Source organism: Drosophila hydei, unplaced genomic scaffold (assembly GCF_003285905.1).
Source record: "Drosophila hydei strain 15085-1641.00,03,60 unplaced genomic scaffold, DhydRS2 tig00000211-arrow-pilon, whole genome shotgun sequence".
Classification (NCBI taxonomy): domain Eukaryota; kingdom Metazoa; phylum Arthropoda; class Insecta; order Diptera; family Drosophilidae; genus Drosophila; species Drosophila hydei.
The window spans coordinates 1,936,853-1,958,892 of NW_022045685.1; the positions used below are offsets into that span (position 1 = coordinate 1,936,853).

General features: G+C 41.6%; 2 protein-coding genes across 3 annotated transcripts; one reads left to right on the forward strand and one right to left on the reverse strand.

Annotated features, from left to right (window-relative positions):
- Nucleotides 1-3,019: 3,019 nt before the first annotated feature.
- LOC111603193 (cuticle protein 21.3) lies at nt 3,020-9,309 on the reverse strand. 2 transcript variants are annotated; one of them, XM_023320679.2, is made up of 5 exons: nt 9,225-9,309; nt 6,030-6,281; nt 5,467-5,770; nt 3,279-3,390; nt 3,020-3,189 (listed from the first exon to the last, which is right to left on the reverse strand). In XM_023320679.2, exons 1-5 carry the CDS (start codon nt 9,234-9,236, stop codon nt 3,123-3,125), a joined length of 747 nt encoding a protein of 248 aa, XP_023176447.1. In that variant the 5' UTR covers nt 9,237-9,309; the 3' UTR covers nt 3,020-3,122. The 2 variants fall into 2 exon arrangements, with proteins under 2 accessions (XP_023176447.1, XP_023176449.1); XM_023320681.2 differs by lacking the exon at nt 5,467-5,770 and having other exon boundaries at nt 6,026-6,281.
- Nucleotides 9,310-19,088: 9,779 nt separating this feature from the next.
- Nucleotides 19,089-21,761, forward strand: LOC111603222 (nucleolar protein 58-like). Its single transcript, XM_030223460.1, has 4 exons — nt 19,089-19,379; nt 19,440-19,652; nt 19,708-20,250; nt 21,453-21,761. Exons 1-4 carry the CDS (start codon nt 19,089-19,091, stop codon nt 21,759-21,761), a joined length of 1,356 nt encoding a protein of 451 aa, XP_030079320.1.
- Nucleotides 21,762-22,040: the final 279 nt, after the last annotated feature.

The window sequence follows — 22,040 nt, forward strand, 5'->3', positions numbered from 1 at the left end:
TGAATACTGCTTGACCCTGAGAATTAAGCAAATTGTTGGTTCAAGTGTAGTCGGTCAGTTGATGTACGTAAAAGCCAACTTATTTGCCTAATTGAAGCTGGCACACACACGCCTAAATTGGTTAGCTGGAGTTTGCTGTTTGTGTTGTGTGAATAGAATTTGGTTGAGTGCTCTGCGGCATTACGCATACGCCACCGGCAACCGAAATGCGATGCAAACTTGAAACTGCAATGCAGCACAGCGCATGTTCTAGGCGAACTGTTTATGAAGCTGTGCGAAGTAAGGTAAGGTGCGGATTAGACAAGGTGTTGACTTAGCTACGTTTTATATTGCTAGACATTTTGGCTCACTTTTCTCCCTCTCTCTCTCTCTCTCTCTCGGATGACAACTGGGGAAATGAACAGGAAGCGACGCACCGCAAGCCCAGCCACAATGCTGTTCATTGTGTTCTGCTACATGGCTGACAGATGCCTATGCCGTGTCTCTGTGCCTGCAGTTTCGACTGCGTTGTCTGTTCTCTGCTGCGCTGCACATTTCTGTTTGCTGAACGCAGCAAATTAAAAGTTTGTATTCAAATATGTCCAATAGTGGGCAACACACTTCCATTTCCACTTCCATTCCCATGCTGATTCCCTAACAGCCGATTCACCTACGCTTTACACGGCTTTTATTTGCTCAGCCGTGGCCAACCGGCGCGCAGCGAAATTTACTTTAATAGTAAAACATTTGTTCATTTATTTTGCGAACGACACTCGCCTAATTAGCCTGGGTAATGAAATGAGGAATCTCAGCGGATGTGTCGCGCAAAATTTATATGCGGCACAAATTCAAGTCAAATGCTTTTATAGTGACTATTTAATGCTAGAGTTGAAGCTAGACAGCAATTGTGCCGTGAATCATGCGAGACTAAAGCGAAGCTCAGGCCGTGCCACATCCGTAAAGTCACTAGAATCGCCAGGACTTCGGGCCGAATCACATTACTGACTTACTTAACTTACTCAATAAGGGTCATCCTCCGTTTTCAGTGCTTCTTTTGGCTGCCAACTAAAATAAGAATACGCAAACGATTTGTATTTATTTGGTACAACATTTTCCATTGCCAACTTTGAATAGTTAAGTGACGACCTTTGTAAAAGTTGTTTGCTTTTCTTCTTCTTTCGCTTTTGTGCACTGCTTTGGCATCTTGTAGAGGTCGCTTGGCTTTGCCGAGTGCCTTCCATGGATTGGCCGGCCTTGCCTCAATACAGACTCCCCCGTGCCTCTAGCTGTGGCCGTGGCCCTGGCTCTGGCTCTGGCTCTGGCTCTTCCTCTGTGTTGCTTTCCCCTCATTGATATTTTGAGAAGCTGTCTCGCAGCTGCATTTGCTAATGAAATTGTTGTGTTTTGGCTTCGAGTTCTCCACTGGCATTCTGCTTTGTCGTCCGCTTTGTCGGGGCTTCCGCTGTTTGCAGTGCTATTTACATTGCGACGCGCCTGTTGTACGCTGTGCCCGACCTTGCGCCCAGGTGTCCTGTAAGCCAGGGAACAGGACTCGCGTTTCTGTTTGCATTTGCATTGTGTTCTTTCTAAATGAAAATGCCAACAGTATTTGATGGACAACTGTTGCTACTGCTGCCGCTGCTTCTGGATGGCAGTTGAATTTTACATGCTGGCTAAATCAAATCAAATAAGTCACAAGTCAAGGCACAGGCACCTAACCACCGGCGGAGTGGCATGGCTGTTACTTTGTTATGCCAGAGTCTGGCATAACTTTGCATCTTAATTGATATCCAGCTGCTTTTCAGAAATTCTTGCTGTGCTTTCCTCTAGGGTCGCGAAGTCCTGAATCAATATTTGAATGCCACACACTTCTATGTGTGTGCGTGTGTCTGCGACTTTAACAAGTAAACAATATATTCACGTTGCTTTGCCACATTTACAGCTCGTCTTTATTATAAGTTCAGCTCAAAAGTTCTCGTTTTTTCGACAATCACTATTATTTTAACAGAAATTTGTTTGCGTTTTCCCATAGGAAGCCTCCAATTTGAATGAATGTCAATTTTATTTTAATTGAAAATATGAAAGTTATTCATGAATGCAGCAAGTTTTTTCCACCTAATATGATTGCAAATTTGCTTAGCGCTCTAAATGATTTTGATTTATTTTTAAGCTTTGTTCGCATTTACCTTCAGTTATGTTATGAATAGAGTCAGCTTTTTTGACACATCGACCTGTTTCTGTTCTGCTGTTTTTAGCATTTAACTAAAAATAGATTTCATTGTGCTAAATGCGGCTGGGCAAGGCGCACATGGCGTATGCGTAATATGCAGACACGCTAAAAAAGGGGTTTTGGTCATTTGAACTTTAATACTTTCGCTTGGCATTTGGCACATGGACATCGAGTTAGACATGCGGCTAAGCCCGTGGCCCGTGGTCTGGGTCTGGGCAGATAGTCGTATTCATATCTGTTGCGAGTATGATAAATTCCACGCACTGCGCCATAAACTATGCAGTACGTATGGCAAGTGCTCAACTGGAGCGTGGCAAATAAATCGTAGCATAGTTTCGGCGCCCATATATCATCTTGTAACTGCAGTATTGGGACTGTGTCCCAACAGAGGCCAGCTCATGGCAATGATAGCCAAAAACAAAAAAAAGAGCTAACCACCTCTGCATAGAGAGCACATCAAGTTCAAGTATAAATATATATCTTTACATATATAAATGTTATGTATAAAATGATTTTTATTTTTTCCAACTTTTCACATGCATTTTCTGTACAAAATAACTTTTAAATAAAACGTAAATTCAACCGCGATAAAAAAAAAACACGCACAAAATACAGAGAAAATGACAGAATTCATATTCAGGTAATAAAGAGACTTTCCGTTGGCTAACATGGAACATGGCCAATGCTTATAAAATAATATCAAAATGTACAAAATTGAGAGAGAGAAAAAAAAACATATTACGAAATTAAAAAGTTGCACTGAAAATTGGCAACGTTGCATTTGCGCAGTTGCCATTTCGTGCCGTTGCGATTTTGAGTTGCCTTGTAAACATTTTAGGTCGACACGGATATTATTTTTAGATGCTTACTCCATGTTAGGGGGTGGCTGGATAGGTTGGCTTATCCCGAGTCTCTAGTAGCCATACTGAATGCCATGGCCGGAGACGGAGGTGTGCACCAGGGCAGGTGCGACGGCAGCCCTGTGTAAATAGACGTTAGAATAGTGGCAAGAACATGATGTGCATGCGGCGATCCATCTCTATTTATAAAACTGGCAGACATTACTCACTTGAGCACTGGTGCGGCGGCGAGATGCGTGGCATAGGCGGGTGCTGCGTAGGCGGGAGCTGCATAGGCGGGTGCTGCAGCCAGTCCAATGCCGTGTCCAATGATGCCAGGTGCTGTGGAACAGAAACACACACAAGTCGCATTAGCAGCCGTCTTGCAATGGCAATGCCAATGCCAATGATAATGCATAATCAGAGTCAGAGAGTTAGCCCAATAAGAGGGTGCTGCATGCTGGCGTATGGCTAGGTATTCAAATTCGGATTCCAGGTATCGGCCAACGATCAATAACTGCGACTACTGGCCTCTACTGATTGTCAGCCGTAACAATGGAAATGTCCACGTCCCCGCAAATGTTGCAAATTGGGCCATTGTCACAGGTGGGCAAGCAGTTAGCCAGCCATCGAAGGCGAATACCTCGGGATCTCAGCAGGTTGGTCTAGCACATGGCAACTGACAAGTGGACATCAATCAACTGGCTACGCAAGGTCTGCAATTTTGTATTGTCAAGCCAACATGAAATGAGACTCTGGAACCTGACTTACACTGTGGCAAGCGGTTAGCGAGAAATGTGGCAACATGGCTAAGGGAAAGTGAAGTGAGTCAACGATGCAAGCACTTTAGTGAAATGCGGAAACATCGCTAAATATTTAATAAATAATTAAGTAGTGCGAAAGCATGAGAACAACGCAATTTGAATACGAGCTGCTTGCTGAAGTTTGGCAACAGCGTAAGTAAATATATAAAAATTGCTCAACACTGGCAATTCAGCTTGAGTGAAATGTGGCAACAGCGCACGAAAATTAAAGTTAAGCGCAGCCAAAAAATAAGAAAAACTGAACAATAAATAGTTGGAAAATCAGTGTGAAACGTGGCAACGCTGCATTTGTCATAGATTGGCCAGATGGTCGAAGATTGCTGTCCTGTTAACTTGACAAGGCGTGGCACATGTCCTGGCCATGCCAAATGCCACTTGCTTAAATGGCTGACGAACTTACGGCCCCACATGGAAAGCGATACGGACACTTCACCATTACCATCATCATCATCATCATCATCATAATCATTACGATTATCATCAATAACATCATCGTCTTCGTGGGGGCCGCGTGTCAATGGCTTAAAGTAGTTGGCAACAATATATGAATGATTGATTATACGGCTTGCGTTGACCGACATCGCAGCCCCAACGAAATGCTCTTTCGAATGTCTCCCATGCTTCGTCTCACTCGCTCACTGTCTGCTCTCCCTCTCTCTTTCGCTCAGCAAGCAACAGTGACAGCGCCCGAATGTGCTTTTCAGCGTGTGATAGTAATGAGAACCACGCCCCTTTCGTATTGATAATGCATGAAGAACGTTTTAACTGGCACAGCCAGCTTTTGAAATATTTATGAAATAATTGCATAATTGCGTATCGATTGAGCATTCTTCTATAATTTTAGCTAGCATAGCTTAAAGAGTCTGACTTGGCTTCAAATTCGGCAACAGGCAGACATGTTAGACATAGATCGAAAGACTCGTGTCGAGGAGTAGGAATCGAAGAGAAAACGTTACCTTGTTCGCTACTAATAATTGTCAGAAAATATTGTCTCTTTTGTGTTAGATAGTTATTCGGAGCAACCGGCCCACTCTGCTGACTCAAACCGGAATGTTTGTGATCTCTCGCTTGCTGCTGCTAAACTTGTCCAAAAATTCTACGAATTTATCTCACTTCTGCACTGACCTCGCTGAGTTAATGTTTGTGTTTTGCTCAGATTCACACTGCCTTAAGCACACAGCAGACAGCCCACCGCCACGCCCCCTCCCACTGCAGCTGTCTGCAGCGCAGCGTGGCCTGGTTCGACGAAAAGTTGTGCTCTGTATTTACAGAGCATCAAGTTTGCTTTGGCCATGTCTACTTGGCTGGCCAAAGCGAAAATACAATAAACTGCAGCAAAAAAACGAAACCCAGGCACAAAGGCAAAGACAGCACCGAGATAAAGACCCGACCGAGAAGTCAGCTGATGAAGCTTAAGCCAAGCATTGAGGCACGAAAGGCTGAAAGAAAAATGTTGAATATGCGTGGCTGGAAAATTAGTATAAGCAACATAGCTACAACTACGACTACGACTACGGATACAGTTACTACTACTACGGAGGTGCAGAGATTAGCAGCTGCTTAATAGCCTACTGTGGATCCAGCGAACACCTACCATAAGCTGGAGCGGCGGCGTACTTCACAATCGGAGCAGCTGCTGGGGCAGCCAGCTGATAGCCATGGGAAAGCGATGGGGCGGCAGCAGCTGCGCTATATCCATAGCCGTAGCCCAGGCCTCCTAGGCTGCCCAGGCTCAGGTGGGAAGCGCCCGACAGCTGGAGAGCCGGTGCCGTGGCCGCATAGTGGCCGCCATAGGCCAAAGCGGGCGCAGCTGCAACGGGCGCGGAGGCATAGTGGCCGCCATAGGCGATGGCGGGTGCCGCGGCGGCGGCTGCATAGTGTCCGCCATAGGCCAGGCCCTGGCTCAAGCCCCCATGGCCGCTGGTCACCTGGATCTGGGCAGGTGCACTGTGTCCAACTGCATAGGTGGCAACTTGTGGCGCGGCTATAGATTGATTTTGTGTGCGATTTTTTTTTTTTGGTGTTAGCATATCAACTACGTGCATATTCAATGAATAGTGAGTGCTTTGTGCGTATTGTGAATATCAAAGTGGGTGTGCTTGGGTGTGTGTGTATGTGCGTGTGTGGGCTTGTGTGTATGCGCGTTGACTTACCGGCATAATGAGCGGGAGCCAAGCCGCCATCATTGCTGATGCTGGAGCGCTGCACATGCGACTGCGAGTGGGCGGTTTGCACCTGGCTGGCATAGTCCGACTGCGACGACTGGCCGTAGTGTCCCTTCACCGTATGCTCCTGTGTGTTGCCCACGGAGGCGTGGTCCACGCTGGGTGCGCTAATCGAATAGGCAGCTGGGCCGCCGGGCTTGGCCTGGGCGCAAGCAATCGCCATAGCGGCAAGGCAGAAGATGAGCTGCAATAGATAAATAGTATACAAATTTAAGCACAACACACTTACACACACACCCACACACACACCCACACCCACACACACGTATACATGCATAATTTAGTGAGCGCAGCAACCGGCTGACAACTCATTTGTATTTGGTTTGCATATCGACAGAGAGCACACGACGCACTAGGAAATTGCAGGCGCATAAACTTTTAATTAAGTTGGCAAAGTAGTTGGAAATTCAAATTTTTCACTACTCGCGCGCTCTGCCCCTCTCACTCTCTCCGTCTCTGTCACTCTTTGCCGTGGCAACACGGTAACCTTGCAACAGCCTGGGCACTGCGTCGTATGCGTGATATTTAGAGAAAATATTTGCCAGCACTTTGCCATGGCAACTCTGTGTTTGGCTAACTGCTTTATATATTAACATATGGCAGTACTTAATATCATATCAATTACGTTGTCAGCATTGAACTCAACTCTATGATGTTTAGCCATTAAATGGCCCAGGGTCACTTAATGGCTGTTGTCTAGTTGGCAACAATTTAAATATTTGCTCGCAATTAGCTCATTTGTCTATGCGCTCATGTATCTTAGTCGATAGCCAGTACAGTTGTTGACTCGCTTTGATAGTTACTCGTTACTTTATTCCTGTTAAGAATTACTCATTGCATGATAATTATTACTTGCTGCTTTCTTCTCTTTGATAGTTACTGGTTGCATGCTACTCGTTATTAGTAACGCGTCGCTGTCTAGTCGTTGCTTTATGCTACTTACTAGTTACTCGCTATTTACTACTCGCTACTCCTCGCTAATTTGTACTCTCTACTTTCGTCTCTAGATTGGTTAATCGTCGCATGTTACTAAATATTAAATACTCGCCACTAACTACACGCTACTTTCATCTCTTTGATTGTTACTGGTTGCATGCTACTCGTTACTAGTTACTCGTCGCTGACTAGTCATTGCTTTATGCTTTATAATGGTTACTCGTCGCATGCTACTACTTATTAATTACTCGCTATTTACTACTCGATACTTTCTGCTCTAGATTCGTTACTCGTTACTAAATACTCGCTAGTTATTATGGTTACTGGTTGCAGGTTACTCGTTACTTGATACTCGTCACTTACAACTCGTGACTAGTAACTCGCCACCAACTGCATTGTGCTGGTTACTCGTCGCATGCTACTCGCTGTTGTGTACTCTCTCCAAGCTACTCGTTAAATGCTAGATTTTGTGTGTTATGCAATCGCTTGTTCTTTAACGTTCTTTCCTAGCTGCTTGCTTGACATTTCTGAAACTCGTTACATGCAACTCGCTGACTGTTTGATTGGGTGATTTCCTCTTTTTATATCAGTTCTGTGCGGCATTCAAATTGTAACATCACACTAGCTGCCTTGAAAACTAATCTTGCTGCTTTGACATGTTGACTGCTTGTGTTTTGTCTGACTTGGTGCTTCTAGTTTGTTTTGCCTGTTGTTTTTTTTTATTTTTTCGACTGTCTTTTGTGACCTTACTTTGAAATTTTGGTAAACAATTCCATTGAATTTCAATTTACGCGTAAAAATGCAAAAAACGCTTGGAAAGTCTGTGGGGCTGGGTCCACCAGGGAGTTCTGTTGGCCTTTTTTTTATATTTTATTTAAACTTTATATCATTTCCGTTGCCTTCCCGTTTTGTTTTGTTTTATTTGGCTGGGCTTGGTTTTGTTGTTCTTCGCTTTCTGGCTGACGTGCCCGGCTTGCACTTGACTTGGTGCGGGTTTTATTTGTCTTTCGGTATTTATCTGATTTTAATTAAGCGTAACTCACTGCCGGACAAGAATGGGCCCGAACCGTGGCCAAGGCCGTGCGAACGGCTCGTCGAAAAAGAACATTGAAAAAAAGGAAAAATCAGGCAAGTCCACAACATTTGCTTAAACATCAGCTTGAAGTAGACAATTTAAGCTGAGCGCTTGGTCAGCTGCTGCCAGCATACGTAACTCAACGCGTGAGCAACATTGAAGGACAACTCGAGGATATTTAAAATATGCCCATTGGCATGTGATTGACCCACTTCTGATTGCCGTCACACAGCTATTTGACCTCTACATATTTTTAATGTTGATTGATTTTTCGCTTCGCATTCTGCTGCTTATTAATTGTAAGTCTTGGGGCAGCTAATTAGCATTAAGACGCTCGATTACCTTCAACGGTTTGATTGCGTTTCACATTTCGCAGCTTATGCTTTGACTTTCGAAATGAGCTAAGGCATAACGGAGGTCAATCTGTTTCGGCCAAAGTTGCACGGAGCTTCAGGGAATTAAAAAGTTTGCAATTTGCGTAGCTTAACCAATTTTTGAAACTTTCATTCGATGAGGCCGCCTGACACTGACAGCTGAAATTATTCAATTATTGCATCACAGACGATGCAAAGTTCAAGTTGTTTTCCCTCCATTCTTTTCGCCGTGCTTTTAATTGAAATTTCAAGTAACTTTCAACGCTGCAAGTTGCTTAAAACTGCAACTAGTTAGACGAATTAGTGTAGTGTAGCAGTTGTTCTCATTGTTCAGCCTCAGTTGGGCTTAAGCCAGTCATGTACATTCTTAACATTCAACATTGTACTGACAATAACTTCAATAAACAATGCTCGCTGTCAGTTTTTCCCTTAACTGAGTGCTAAAAGCCTAACACTATATCAGTTACGTGGAATTTAATAATAAAAAAACTGAAATCCCAGTGTGAGCTGTACTTCGCTTTTAGTCTAATAAATCAAAATGATAAGGAAACTCTATATCTGACAGAGATTCAGCTGAACTCAGCTTGTTGTGCTACCTGTGCGTTGCCAAATGCAACTGTGAAGCCTCTAACTGACAGCAGGAGATTGGCAAATGGCTTTGTCCTTGTCAGTGCATCCTGTCAGAAAGTCTGTGTAACACACTCACACACACATTCACACATTCACTTGAGTCCTTACGCACCTTGAATGCCATTTTGTGAATGTGGATTTTAGGTTTACTTCACGTAAAAAAAATTGGGAGTAGTTTTTAAAACTGATGTGCTGCACCGGGCTGTTAGGCTTCGAATCGAAAACTGTCTCAGTGTCGCGTTCTTTGCGCCTATTTATACCGCGCCGCATGATTAAAAAGCGCTGGGAAAATATGGTCCAGCGGCAGTGGCAGCAGCAACAGCAGCCGCTGCAGCCATGGAAAACGGGTTTGCGATGCCAACTTTTTGGCAAAGCAGGCAGCCTCAGCGACAAGCCGCTGTCTGCTTATTGTGAATGTTCGCACTGCGCAGGCGCGGCCAACGCAATGCGACGCAGACGCAGACGCAGACGCAGACGCCGTTGCAGCTTGCAGTTGAAGCCAACACCCGCCTCAATGTTGTTGCTCTGCCCATTTGCTGATTGCCTTTCAGTGCGCTACACATTGAAGTTAATCGAAATCGCATCAAGCTCCATTGTTTAATTGGAAATTGTTATTGTTGCTATTGACTAATTTGTTGATCCGGTCAAGGAAATTCCATGCAAGCAACTGCGGCATGCGGCAGCAGGAAAAGCCAACTTGCTTCATACTCACCTCAACACACTCAGCTTCATGAACTACAAAGTTGACAAGTGACAAAATGTAATAAAAACTAAGCATCATGAGGCTGTCTTTTGATCAATCACTGCATTTTAGCCAATATGACCAATTCCTTTCTCGCACATTCATTCAAGCGTTGCTTTGTGAGTGCCACTCGTTTGTTATTACAAGTTATTCTCTTTGGTATTTGTCTCTTGATAGACTTCTACTATAGCCAGCTTTACTTTATTCACGTTTCTAGCTTGCTTTTCTATTACTGATGGTTTTCATTCATCAGTAGCTAGAACTTTCTTAGTTTCTCCTTGTAGCTTCTACTCGCTACTCTTCACTCATTTCTCGTTACATGTCACGCATTGCGTTACTCGTTGCCTCTGCAACCCTACTCGTTACTCGTCACTCTTTACTATAAACTCGCTGCCTTCTACTAGGTACTCGTTAGTTTTACGTATATCTATTCGTTACTCTTCACTCGCTACTCGTTACTCGCTGTTCTCTACTAGGCACTCGTAGAACTTGTTAGTTCTACATATTTCTATTCGTTGCTTATAACTAGTTACTCGCTGCTCGCTACCCTTCACTCGCTGCTGCCTATTCGTTACTCATTATTCGTCATACAAAGCTCTTTGCTCACTACTCTCCACTCCTTACTCGTCACTCGTTGCTAGCTACTCGTTAGATCTATCATATGTTCATTACTCACTCACTCATTCATCGATGTTCGATGCTCAGCTTACTTTACCTAACTCTCAATTCTTGACCCATTGCCATTCCTTCTCGCCACTCGACACTTGTGACTCCCTACTCGTTACTGCATTGAAACAGCTCAGAATCTTTTGTAACAGCTATGCGTATACAATTTGTATTGAATGCTTTAATTAAGAGTTATTAAAATGCATTTGAGCGCAACAGTCGCCGTTGTTAATTGTTCTGCCTTGCAGCCAGTGAACAAGTTGCAGCTGCCGCTTGAATCTGGTGCAACAACTAGGTGCAACTCTCACTTAACAGCGCACCGCAGCCCCCACACACACGCACATTACATAACGTCGGCTCCATGCTCCAATCTGTTGGGTCCAAGTCACGACTTGGGCAAACGCATAAAGTGCGCATAAATTGTGCGACCCACAAAATCGAAAGCCAGCTCAAATTTAAGCAGCAAGCGACATACACAAGAATGCCAAAATCACAAATCAAACCACTTGCAAAAAAGGCCACTCCCTTCGCCACACGGTCCCCCATAGCCCCATTGTTGCATAGGCATTTGAAAGCGAAAAGCCAGGCCCCACGTCTCGATGCAACGCATGGATATGTTGGCTGGCCCTGGCTGGCTGCCCAATTTCCGCGCCTTGTTGGCGGCGACTGCTGCGTGAGAACCCAAAAGAAGAAAAAAATATCAAATAAAGCAGCAAAAAAATCAAAAAGAAAAAGAAGGAAAAAAACTGGCGAAAAACAACATTTTGAACCAGGCCAAAAGTTTTGCTGCAACGTTTGCAAAAATTGCGAGCCAAACACTGGAACCCATTAATAAAGCACTTGATAGAACGATTCGAGTGTCCAAGTACTTTTTGTATGAGATTAAATATATCCAAGAGGACACTATTGATACAGCTATTAGCTAACAGCCACTGAACAGTCTGACATAACAGTCAGCAAATGTTAATACTAATTGCAGTGGCTAACAGCTGTTGAGATAACTGCGATTTATGAACTCTTATAGCTGTTGGCCAACAGATATTAGCTGACAGCTGTTCATTCAAACGTCTGGCTGTTAATGGGCAGCGGTTGAGAGAAGTCATCCATAGTATATATGTTCATATATTACATTTTGTCATAACATTTAGCTAACAGCATTAGCGCTTAACAGTAATAGCAGCTGTTAACAAGCTTTTACACTAATGACTTGCATTTTAGTCCATAACATTAGTCATAACTAACAGTATTAACTTGTCAACTGTTAAAGCTGTTTAACAGTAACGAAAGTCGCTGTTAATGGACAAATGTTAAGCGTGCCGCTGCAGCGGAAACGTGTCTTTCCTAAAGACACATATTTCCGAAAGAGATTGGCAACTGTAGAGCTTAAATGGATTGCGTGAACGATGACGAGTTGAAGGTTAATTCAGCATGATTGCATTCGCAAAAAAAGAGCGAGTGAAAGGAAGGAGAGGAAAAAATAAAACAAAGGGAAACATGGCAAATGCTTTCAGCGAAACGAATGTGCTGACCCCCAACACTTGCGCAACGCGGGCGAAAGTGTGCTTGGGATGCCAATGCTGTTAGCTATAAGAAGTCCTGCTAAGGATATGGCCACATATCGCGTGGACACCCGCGGCGCTGTTTTAGTTTGGCTATGGGTAATGTGCAATGCCAAATGCGAAATGCGAGGGTGGAGTCGGGAGGGGCGAACGGCGAGTGGAGAATGGCAATTTCTCAGCTGCAGAAGCGCTCGACGCTTGCATTTTATGTGCTCGCTTTTTAAAGAAGATGCTTTACTCTATTGACAAAGCATCGATGGCCATGCTCGAAATGTTTGCCTGCCGCTTTGTGTTTGTCTGTTTGTTCTGTCTGATGTCTGATATTTCCGGCTGCATGGCCACCTTACGGCAGGCTGCGCAAAACAATCTGTACGCTTTTGTCTAGAAATTAATTTGTATAATTGCAAAGCCAACAACGACATTTGAATGTTCAGCCAAGCATATCCGTTTGCATAGTCCTTTACGCCCTGCTGTCCTCTGCCCTTGTCAATTGTGCCAACTCAGACACAACTAAACGCGTCCATATAGGTCATAAAAGCGCGCACAATAATAAACAATAAACAATAAGCCATAAACAAAACAAAGTCTGGATACTCTGAAGTAAGCACGGCTATACCCCAAATGCTAGTTACGCGCTCGCAACAGGACAGCAAATCCATATAAATTGCCTTTGGCTGGACTGCAGCTTGGTTGGCGCATCAGACCAAGATTCTCATCTATTTCAATAGACAGTTAAGGCAAAAACTAAAAATGTCACCATTAACTCAATGCAGTGAAGCCTTTAAGCTCTCAACTACTTTGCCAGCTTTCGGCAATTAGATTTATGTGATATTCGAACGAAGCTCGCAATAATCCCCAATATTTGGTTAGGGTATACGAAATGGACAATGGGCGTCTGTTGACCGCTGCTTGTCAGCCATTTGGTCAGAACAACAGCGTCGCAGTCGACGTTGGCGGCGTGACAACACTTGTTTCAATTGCGCCTATTGATGTCATTGTTGTCGTAGTGCTTGTTGCTGTTGTTGTTGTTGCTGTTATTGTTATGGCTAGCCATTGTTGCGCCCTATCTGTTGTCCTGCTTGCTGCTGCCACTGCTGCTGCTGCCGTTGATTCTTGTCAGCTGGAACCACATTTGCCTAAATACTTAACATACGACCGACAACCATTGGACAGCAATGTGTAAAGGTATTTTTTTTTTTTTTTTGCTTTCTGTCTGCTGTTTTGCATGATATTTTGCAGGGCGTTCAAGATTAATGACCAGCGTTTGGCAATTTGTATTCGGTCGGACATTAGCATCGACCACCCAAACGCCTCACATATGGTTCGAGCTCGTTTGCGAGTTCAAATTGCTGTTCCTCATTTGGCGCTCCTTCGAATGGGTGCTTAAATTAAGTTAAGCATTTGATATGCATCAAGTACACAAAGTCGATATTATAAAACCAAATATCTGTCACGTCAGAATATTTCTCAATATAGCTGCCCTGATCTATCCGTAGGCCTTCTGTCAGTCACTCTTCAGTTTCAGTTTGTGGCTTTAGTGTTGGTTAAGCTAGAAAGAGTTTGGGAATAAACAGTATGATTAAGTGTTGACTGCTTTTTGGTAAGCAGTTATCGAACTGTGTCACACTAGTGATTGATATCGAGCTAATCAACATTGTTCAAGCCAATCTGTCATCTGAAAATTGGAATGTGCATCGAACTGTTAAGGAGCGGATAGAAAATTTGATAAATAAAATATTTTCAAACTTAGAATGGTAAAATGGCCCAAAGGCCCGATAGACTTGCACTGAATACCCCGAATATTTCCAGCATTCGAGTCAATTCAGCTAAGAAAAAATTTGACACAGTTCCAGAAAATATGGAAATTGGGGTAAGTCTATTAGCGAATAATCGAGTATATACGAAAGCTTATGAATGCTCAAATATTCACATTAAAGCTAGTTTGAGATACCGCTAAGAAATCCTTAATTTTCTTATAACTATATCTCTGACTACATCAGCTAACCTAGTCCAACTTTCTAACATTGTATAACACCACAAGGTTTCAGAAAGTGAAGAAGCTCAGGGAGAAAGCAAAGCTAGGGCCAACGATGGCAATGGGGAAAGTAGAAGCCAGACAATAAACAGAAGGAGAAAATCACAAGCTTCGCATTTTCGAGAGGATGAAGTCAATCAGAGAAGTGCAAAGGCGAAAATGCAAGAACAAGATAAGATGAAAAAGAAAGCCAAGCTAGAGGAGATGCCTTGCAGCCAAGAAGAAGACAAATCTGTGCCGCGCCGATCAAAAAGGTCATCGAAAGCACAAAATACAAAATCTAATAAAAAGGGGGATAAGGACCAAAGTGAGTTAGCCAACAATAGCTCAGATGGTAAAGCCAAACCAATATCGACTGAAGAGGTGAGCGAAGCTTATATATATTTATATATCCGTAATAAAATATTTAACAACATTCTAAAAGAAGGGGGAAGTTAAGTTGCCAAAAACTCAGCAAAAAGATCTTGAAGCTAAAAAACAACCAGAGAAACAAGAAACTGCTAATAGTAGAAAGAGTTCTAAGAAAGAGTTCCAGAAACGCAAGTCTTTGGATTCATTGCCAAAGCAAACAGAGACTGATAGTAAAACCAACAGTAAAACCAAAGGAAAAATTCATAAAAAAGATTCCGAAAGGCTGACAGAGGAAGATTCCCAAACAGACACAGATATGAGAGACGTTAAGCCAGAAATCATAAAGGTCAACTATGAGGAAAGCTCCGCAAAGCCCTCAGTTAATGCTGAGAGCGATGAGAGTGACAATGACATATATACAAAGAAAGACAAAGGTCTGGAAGTTAGTAAATTGTTAAATGAGACCCTCAAATATTCCAAAGGCAGCGCAGCAAGCAGCATGACTCCTTCGAAGCAATCGACTAGTAGAAAACCTGCCAAGAAATCTTTGTCAGATGACAGTAAATCGGTAAAAAATGACAAAGTCGATTTGCCGAAGAAAGAAAAGGCAAATACAAAGGAAAAAGAAAGCACGAGCAAGCGCAAAGAAAATAAGCGAGGTAAAAAAGATAAAGATGCCGAAGATGCCCTAGCTCAAGAAGCTCAACAGAAACTTAAGGTTAGCGAAACAGTAGAAGTAGCAGGAGATATCAATAATGCGACGATACAACCAAAGGCAAACAAAACCAAAGATAGAGGGGCTGACAAGGCTATTGTACAGACGGAGCCAGAGGAAAGTGTTCCCTTAAAAGCTAACAAAACGAAACGCCAGGAGAAACGCAAGGAAACGAATGCAAATCAACAGCGGAGAGGCAAGAAAATTGAAGCCGATAAGAAAGGCAAGTCCTCTCAGCCAATGGTAATTGACACGAGCTCTGTCAATACGGAGGCGCCAATAGCAGCCAATAAGACACCCCATGATGGCCAAGCGGTAAGTTAGTCCTTGCTTATAGCCCATTCATTTACCATCTCTTACCTACAGGAGAAGCAAGCACAGGCCGCCTCTGCCAAGCCTGGCGATAAGCTCAAGCAACAGCAAGATCAGAATATTTTCTCTCAATTTAAAACAGACCAAAAGGGACTCGATAGTAAATCAAAACCTTCGAAAAGACTTGAAGTAAGTCCTCCTTTGAAACCGCAACTTAGAAATCAGATGCCAGAAAAGAACAACGATAAGTCTCTGCTAGACAAAACACAGTTCATGAAGTCATTTACGGATGATGCACCCAACTTACAAACTACGATGAACAAGGGCATTCCATTAGTAGATGGCTCCAATGATAAACAAAAGCAGAAAAATCTACCAATGAAAAAAGTACCGTATGAAAGTAAAACATCTTCTGGCACTGAGAAGAAAAGAAGACAAAGAAGACAAAGTTGTCATCAAGAACCTGTAGAAGTCTCCAAGTCAAATGAAATTACAAAAGAAGTGCCGAAAATTCAACCCATAACTACAGCAACACCATCAAAAATGAAGGCAAAAGTATTTCAAACCACAGATCATACCATGGCTAAAAAGCCCGCAGAGTCGGATAAAAAAGATATTCTATTAAATATAGGAGAAATACCAATAAGTATGAAAGATCATATCATGGCTAAAAAACCTACAGAGTTGGATAAAAAAGATACTCTATTAAATATAGGAGAAATATCAATAAATAAGAAAGATCATATCATGGCTAACAAGCCCTCAGAGTTGGATAAAAAAGATATTCTATTAAATATAGGAGAAATACCAACAAGTAAGAAAGAGAAAGGGCGACTAGTCGAAGACCTAAAAGATGTCAGTTCTAAGCCCGCAAGACATCGAGCACCAGACAGAATCGAAAAGAAAAAACCTATGAAACAAACCATGAATAAGGAAAAACAAAAGAACTTAAATATATTACAGGAAATCACTATCAAGGAAGAAAAGGCACCACCAAATGAATCCGAAAAAGGCGTAAGCTTCAAAGAGATAGTTAAAGAAATTCCTGAAAAACATAAATCACGCAAAACAATCGAAAAGAAAGGTCGTCTTAAGAAAAACACAAATGAGGAACCTCTAGAGTGGGAAAAGGAAAATCTTCCACTCAAAAGAGCAGAAATATCAACTAACAAGGATGTTCAGTCAGATGCGGCAGGCACGAGGGTAGATGATAAAAATGCTGGGATGAAGGCCCAGGAAAACGAAAATGAAAAATTCGAAAATACTAAAATATTAATGGGTGCTCAGGGGGTAAGTTCTGCTAAGATTTCGTTGACTTCCAATAATTTATAACATAAAAATATGGCATGATTTTAAGCAATTACAGATGCCCATTGACCAAAGTAGTGTCGCTAATAATACAAAGCTAAGCCCTTTTGACAGTAAGCAGGAGGAAGCCCACGGCTTGCCAACTGCACTCTCAAGAAAGCCGGCCAGAAATAAAGCTAAAAAGACTACGGCCAGAAAAAACAGGAACACAGATCTATTTTCTGACTCCATATCGATGACAGTAGAGAAATTGATTGACCAACAAATACAGCAGAAAAATACAGAAGACCGTAAGAGTATATTCTCAGATATATCACAACAGGTAAGAACTTACTCTGCCTTCTATAGAATAAATTAATTATATTGTCCAAGCCTGTAACTTTAGTTGAAATTGTCGATACAAATAAATTACTTTCTCTACAGAAAACGCCAATATCCAGAGCTAATAATTTCGGCAAGAATAACGCTTGCTCAACACCTAAAAGAGACGAAGACAAAATAATGTCAATGGAAGCACCGACATCTGACATAGAACACAATGATCTTTCAGATATCGAAAACATAACCTTAGTCCATTCTAAAAAAACGGATAGTCCAAGCTCTCGAGAGGTAAGAATTTAGTTTTATTACCGACAGCTCAACTATTGCAGCATAAACTATTTAATTCACTTCACTTCAGAATACCACTCATAAAACTCAAAGCAATCAGCAGCTTTTTAAAGAAGACACACATAACACATTATTTACAAAGGATCCCAAGAATATTGTGCATGAAAAGCCTTGCCAAAGCTCTAGAGATGGTTCCGTAAGAAAAGTTGCTGATGACAGGAAGTCAATTGAAAAAGATATAGTTTTGGTAGCAGACACCCATAGAAAGGTAGCTACGAGTCGTGTTGCTTCGGTTCCCAGAAAGGTCGAAGAAACAAGTGCCAGGGAAAAATTAGATAAAGTTGATATTTCGTTTAGTCAACAGGTGAGCTTTATTTATTATTATTCTCGATTTCTTTGCATACACTTACATATTTGCATTGCAGAAAAAACCTTCCAGTGTTGCTGAGCAACAATGGCAATGTGGTGCAAAAGATGCCATGGACATCGTAATCAATATGCCGTGCTCAACTATTAAGCTGACTGAAGATAAGTTAGTTGCAGGGAATAAGCAAACTTACTCAGATAAGAAATCGAAAAGTGTTGAAGGGAAAGAAACTGCGAAAGAGGTTGAAAAGCGAGAAATAGCTGAGACAATGTTACCGGACTTAAAAACAGTTCCGATCTCGGGCAGTCAAGAGGTAGATTTCTATAGAAAATACCATTTTGAATACACTAAATAACTACTTGAATTACAGAAGACAACTGGGCCAAGAAAGGGCGCTGAAGAGAAGTTAGCTCTTTCTCAACACAAAGATAAAATAAAGAAAGAAAAGACAGCTGTGAAAAGGGACAAATCTATAAAAACTATTACAAAGGATACAGACAAAAAAAGGCTAAGCGACAAATCAAAAATAAAAGAGTGTCTCAAAGAACCCTATACCAAGGAGAAGGCATTGATCGACAAAACTTTGCCAAACGCTGAAAAGCCCACTGTTTCTGCTGCTCCTGAGGTAAGAATGTATCTAAGCTTAGCTTAGAATTAAAAACGGTTTACACTGATATCGAATATGAATATATATCGATTTTCTCCATCATAGAAAAATCGATTTATTGCAGTGGAATCAGCTAGGATAATTGAACCCAGCCAAATCGATGAAAACAAGTTAAGCTCCTCAGACAATAAGAGTGAACAACAAAGCTCTATCCAACAACAAGAAGTAAGAGATCAAATGCAGCTGGAAAAAATTAGATCAAGTGCAACGACTGAAAAGATTGCAGAACGCAAAGTCAAAGCTGACAAGCAAAGGGGCTCAGATGATAAAAAGGCTGCAAAGGAAAATAGTAGAAATACAATTAATAAGGCCATAAACATACTAACAGAGTCTACAAGTGGTTCAATCCCAGGGTCTCATGCAGTAAACACACATTGCTCCGATAATCAGAAGCCTGAACTATCCTTGATAAGGGCTGCTGACATGAAAGAAACCATGAACAGTCGAGGTTTCTTAATGGAAAGCCTACAAAAAGACAGAAAGCAGGTTGTCAAAGGGGAACCTTGCGCGCCCCAAACACAGACTGCACAGAACCTAGAATTTAAGGTCAAAGAACGTTCATCGGAAGCTCAACCAAACCTGAATGAAATAACAATAGACAGAAGTGAAAAAGTCAAGGAAGGGCAATTAACGCAAAAGACCAGCATGCTCCCACTACAATCGGGATCAACTACTGTTCCACCTTCGCAAAGTGAAAATCAAAAAGCTGCCCTACAACAGCGTAGTCAGTCATCTCAAACAGAACCCCTTGATGAGGTTGGCCAAAATAGAAGTATTGTGGGGGACGAACCCAAGAAGGAAACAAGCGATAAGGAAATGTTATCAAGTAATAAAGAACAAATGACCGACAAGAAGATTAGCAAAAAGAAAGACAAGAAGAAAAAGAAGAAAGATGCGAAAAAGAAGAAAGAGAAGCAAGTATCAGAAACTCAAGAGGTAAGCAATGAAAATACTTTTGAGTATCGATTAAGCATGTTAAATAAATCTCTATTGTAGAAGAAATCGTGTGAATCAAATACAGAACAGAGACAGCAAGCAACAGACCAGAGCCCGTCCGTCGACTTGGGCTCATCAAAGGAGAAAATAAAAATAAGCACAGAGAAGCCAGTGCAAGCAACTGAAGAGGTAACTGGAGCGGAGAACTTGGACAAGGAAAATGAATCGGTAGCAAGCTCTGCTGAACAGCTTGTTATCCATGGCTCTCAAAAGGTTAGGTTATTTTAAGAGTACATATAGACATATAATTAACTTTGCCATATCACAGAAATGTGAGTCAGAAGCACAGCAACAGGTAGAGAAATTATTGGTAACAAAACAAGAGAAGGAATCTGGCGCCGTTCCAATTGTTACTGAGGAAGTACCGAAGAAAGAGATTGTCAAACCCGAAGGTGGCTTACCAGACGTTCAGCCAGAAACAAAGCAGAGTAAGAAAGATAAAAAGGACCAACTAACTGTTACTGAGGTAGTACCGAAGAAAGAGATATTCAAAGCCGAAGGTGCCTTCCCAGACGTTCAGCCTGAAACAACGGAGCATAAGAAAGAAAAGAAGGACCAACCAACTGTTACTGAGGAATTACCTAAGAAAGAGTTTGTCAAACTCGAAGGTAGCTTACCAGACGTTCAGCCAGAAACAAAGGAGAGTAAGAAAGATAAGATGGAACAACTAATTGTTACTGAGGATGAACCGAAGGAGGAGAGAGTCAAAGCACAAGGTGGCCTAATAGCCATTCAGCCAGAAAGTAAGGAGAAGAAAGATAAGAAGAAGGACAAGAAGCAAAAAAAAAATGAAGACAAGCTAATAGACAAGGTAAAAGAGCTGAAGAAAGACAAAAAGAAAGATAAGAAGAAAGACAAGAAGAAGGACAAGAAGAAAGATAAGAAAAAAGAAAAGGAAAAAGAAAAGGTAAAGGAAAAAGAAAAGGAAAAAGTAAAGGAAAAAGAAAAGGAAAAGGAGAAGAAAAAGGAAAATGAAAAGGAACGGCAAAAAGAAACAGAAAAAGAAAATGAAAAGGGAAAAGAGAAGGAAAAGCAAAAGGAGAAGGAAATGGAAAAAGAGAAGGAAAGGGAAAAAGAGAAGGAAAAGGAAAAGGAAAAAGAGATGGAAAGGGAAAAAGAGAAGGAAAAGGAAAAAGAAAAAGAAAAGGAAAAAGAGAAGGAATGGGAAAAAGAGAAGGAAAAGGAAAAAGAAAAAGAAAAAGAAAAGGAAAAGAAAAAAGAGGTAATCACAAGTCGACTCACAGGTTTAGCTTGGTTTTCCCAATATATATATAATTTCTATACCATTTTTACATTGTTTCATTCATCCCAAAAAATGCTCTGATTATTTTTTGTCACAGAAACCCCCATCAGATCAATCAACGAAGCCGATTGAGAAATCCAAGATCTTCCAGCAACATGCAAGCACCGAGAGTAAAGCTGATAAAGCAAAAGAAAGTCAACCAAGCATGGCAAACGTGTCAACGTCTTTGACAAAAGATGCAGTCAATAAAGTGCCAATTGATATCAAACTCTCACAAGATGTAAAGTCAACACTGAAAAACGATAATAATATGAATGAAACAAATAAAGGCAACATAATTTTGCCACCATCTGAGAAAATAATTCCGCCAATTTCTCAAGAGGTAAGGATATTTGTTGGTATGGTCAAATATATATTCTAATCATGAATCAATATGGTCTCCTGCAGAAAGAAGTTTATGACTCAGTTCCATTAACAACCACAGTAAATGATAAAATTGCAAACACTTCCAAAAACAAAGAAAAAACTCAAAAAGTTATTCAAAAACTGAAAGATAAATCAATAAAATTTCAAGATAAAACAAAGCCGTGTCTAACTGTTGAAAAGAATGCAGTCGCAAAGGTACCAAGTGGCAAGGAAATTTTATCCGAAAACTTATCAAAGGAAATACCACGCTCACAAACGGATGTTCTTCCGACATTACAAGCGGTAAGCGTTCTAAATACTAAATCAAAGAAGCTACACAAAAGAAATTAATTTTACTCTCATAGGAGAAACCTTGTAAGCCAAGCCTGACGGAGAAGGCTACTGTCCAGAAGCTAGTCGATGGTAAAAGTGCAAAGCCATCCGAAAATGATGCTTCCCATCAACAGGAAATTCAAACATTGGCTACAAAAGTTCTCAAAGAATGTCCAAAACTTGACAAGGATGGAACGAAGAAAGGAACGGGTGATAAGTCGAGCTCATCAGCTAACAGCGATAAAAAAGTGGACACAAAACCAACTCAACTTATCGAAGAGAAAACATCAAACAATAAGCAGACTTTTGAAGGTCCTCAAGAGGTAAGAATCTTTGTATAATATTCGAAAACAGTTAGACATATCCCTATCGCAGAAAACATTACATAAGTCTGAGCCGCTTCCAAACCTAATTATGGAGAACGTAGTCAAAGAAGGAATAAAAATCACCTCTCAAATAAAAGGAGTACCTCAAATATCTGAAGGCAAATTACCGGCTACACAGCGCACGACGAATATCGAATCAGTTAAGGACGATAAGACCAGCAAAGCAGGCTTACCAGAAGACAAGTTAAGGATCAAGGAGCACAAGAAGGATAAGAAGAAAGATAAGAAGAAAGA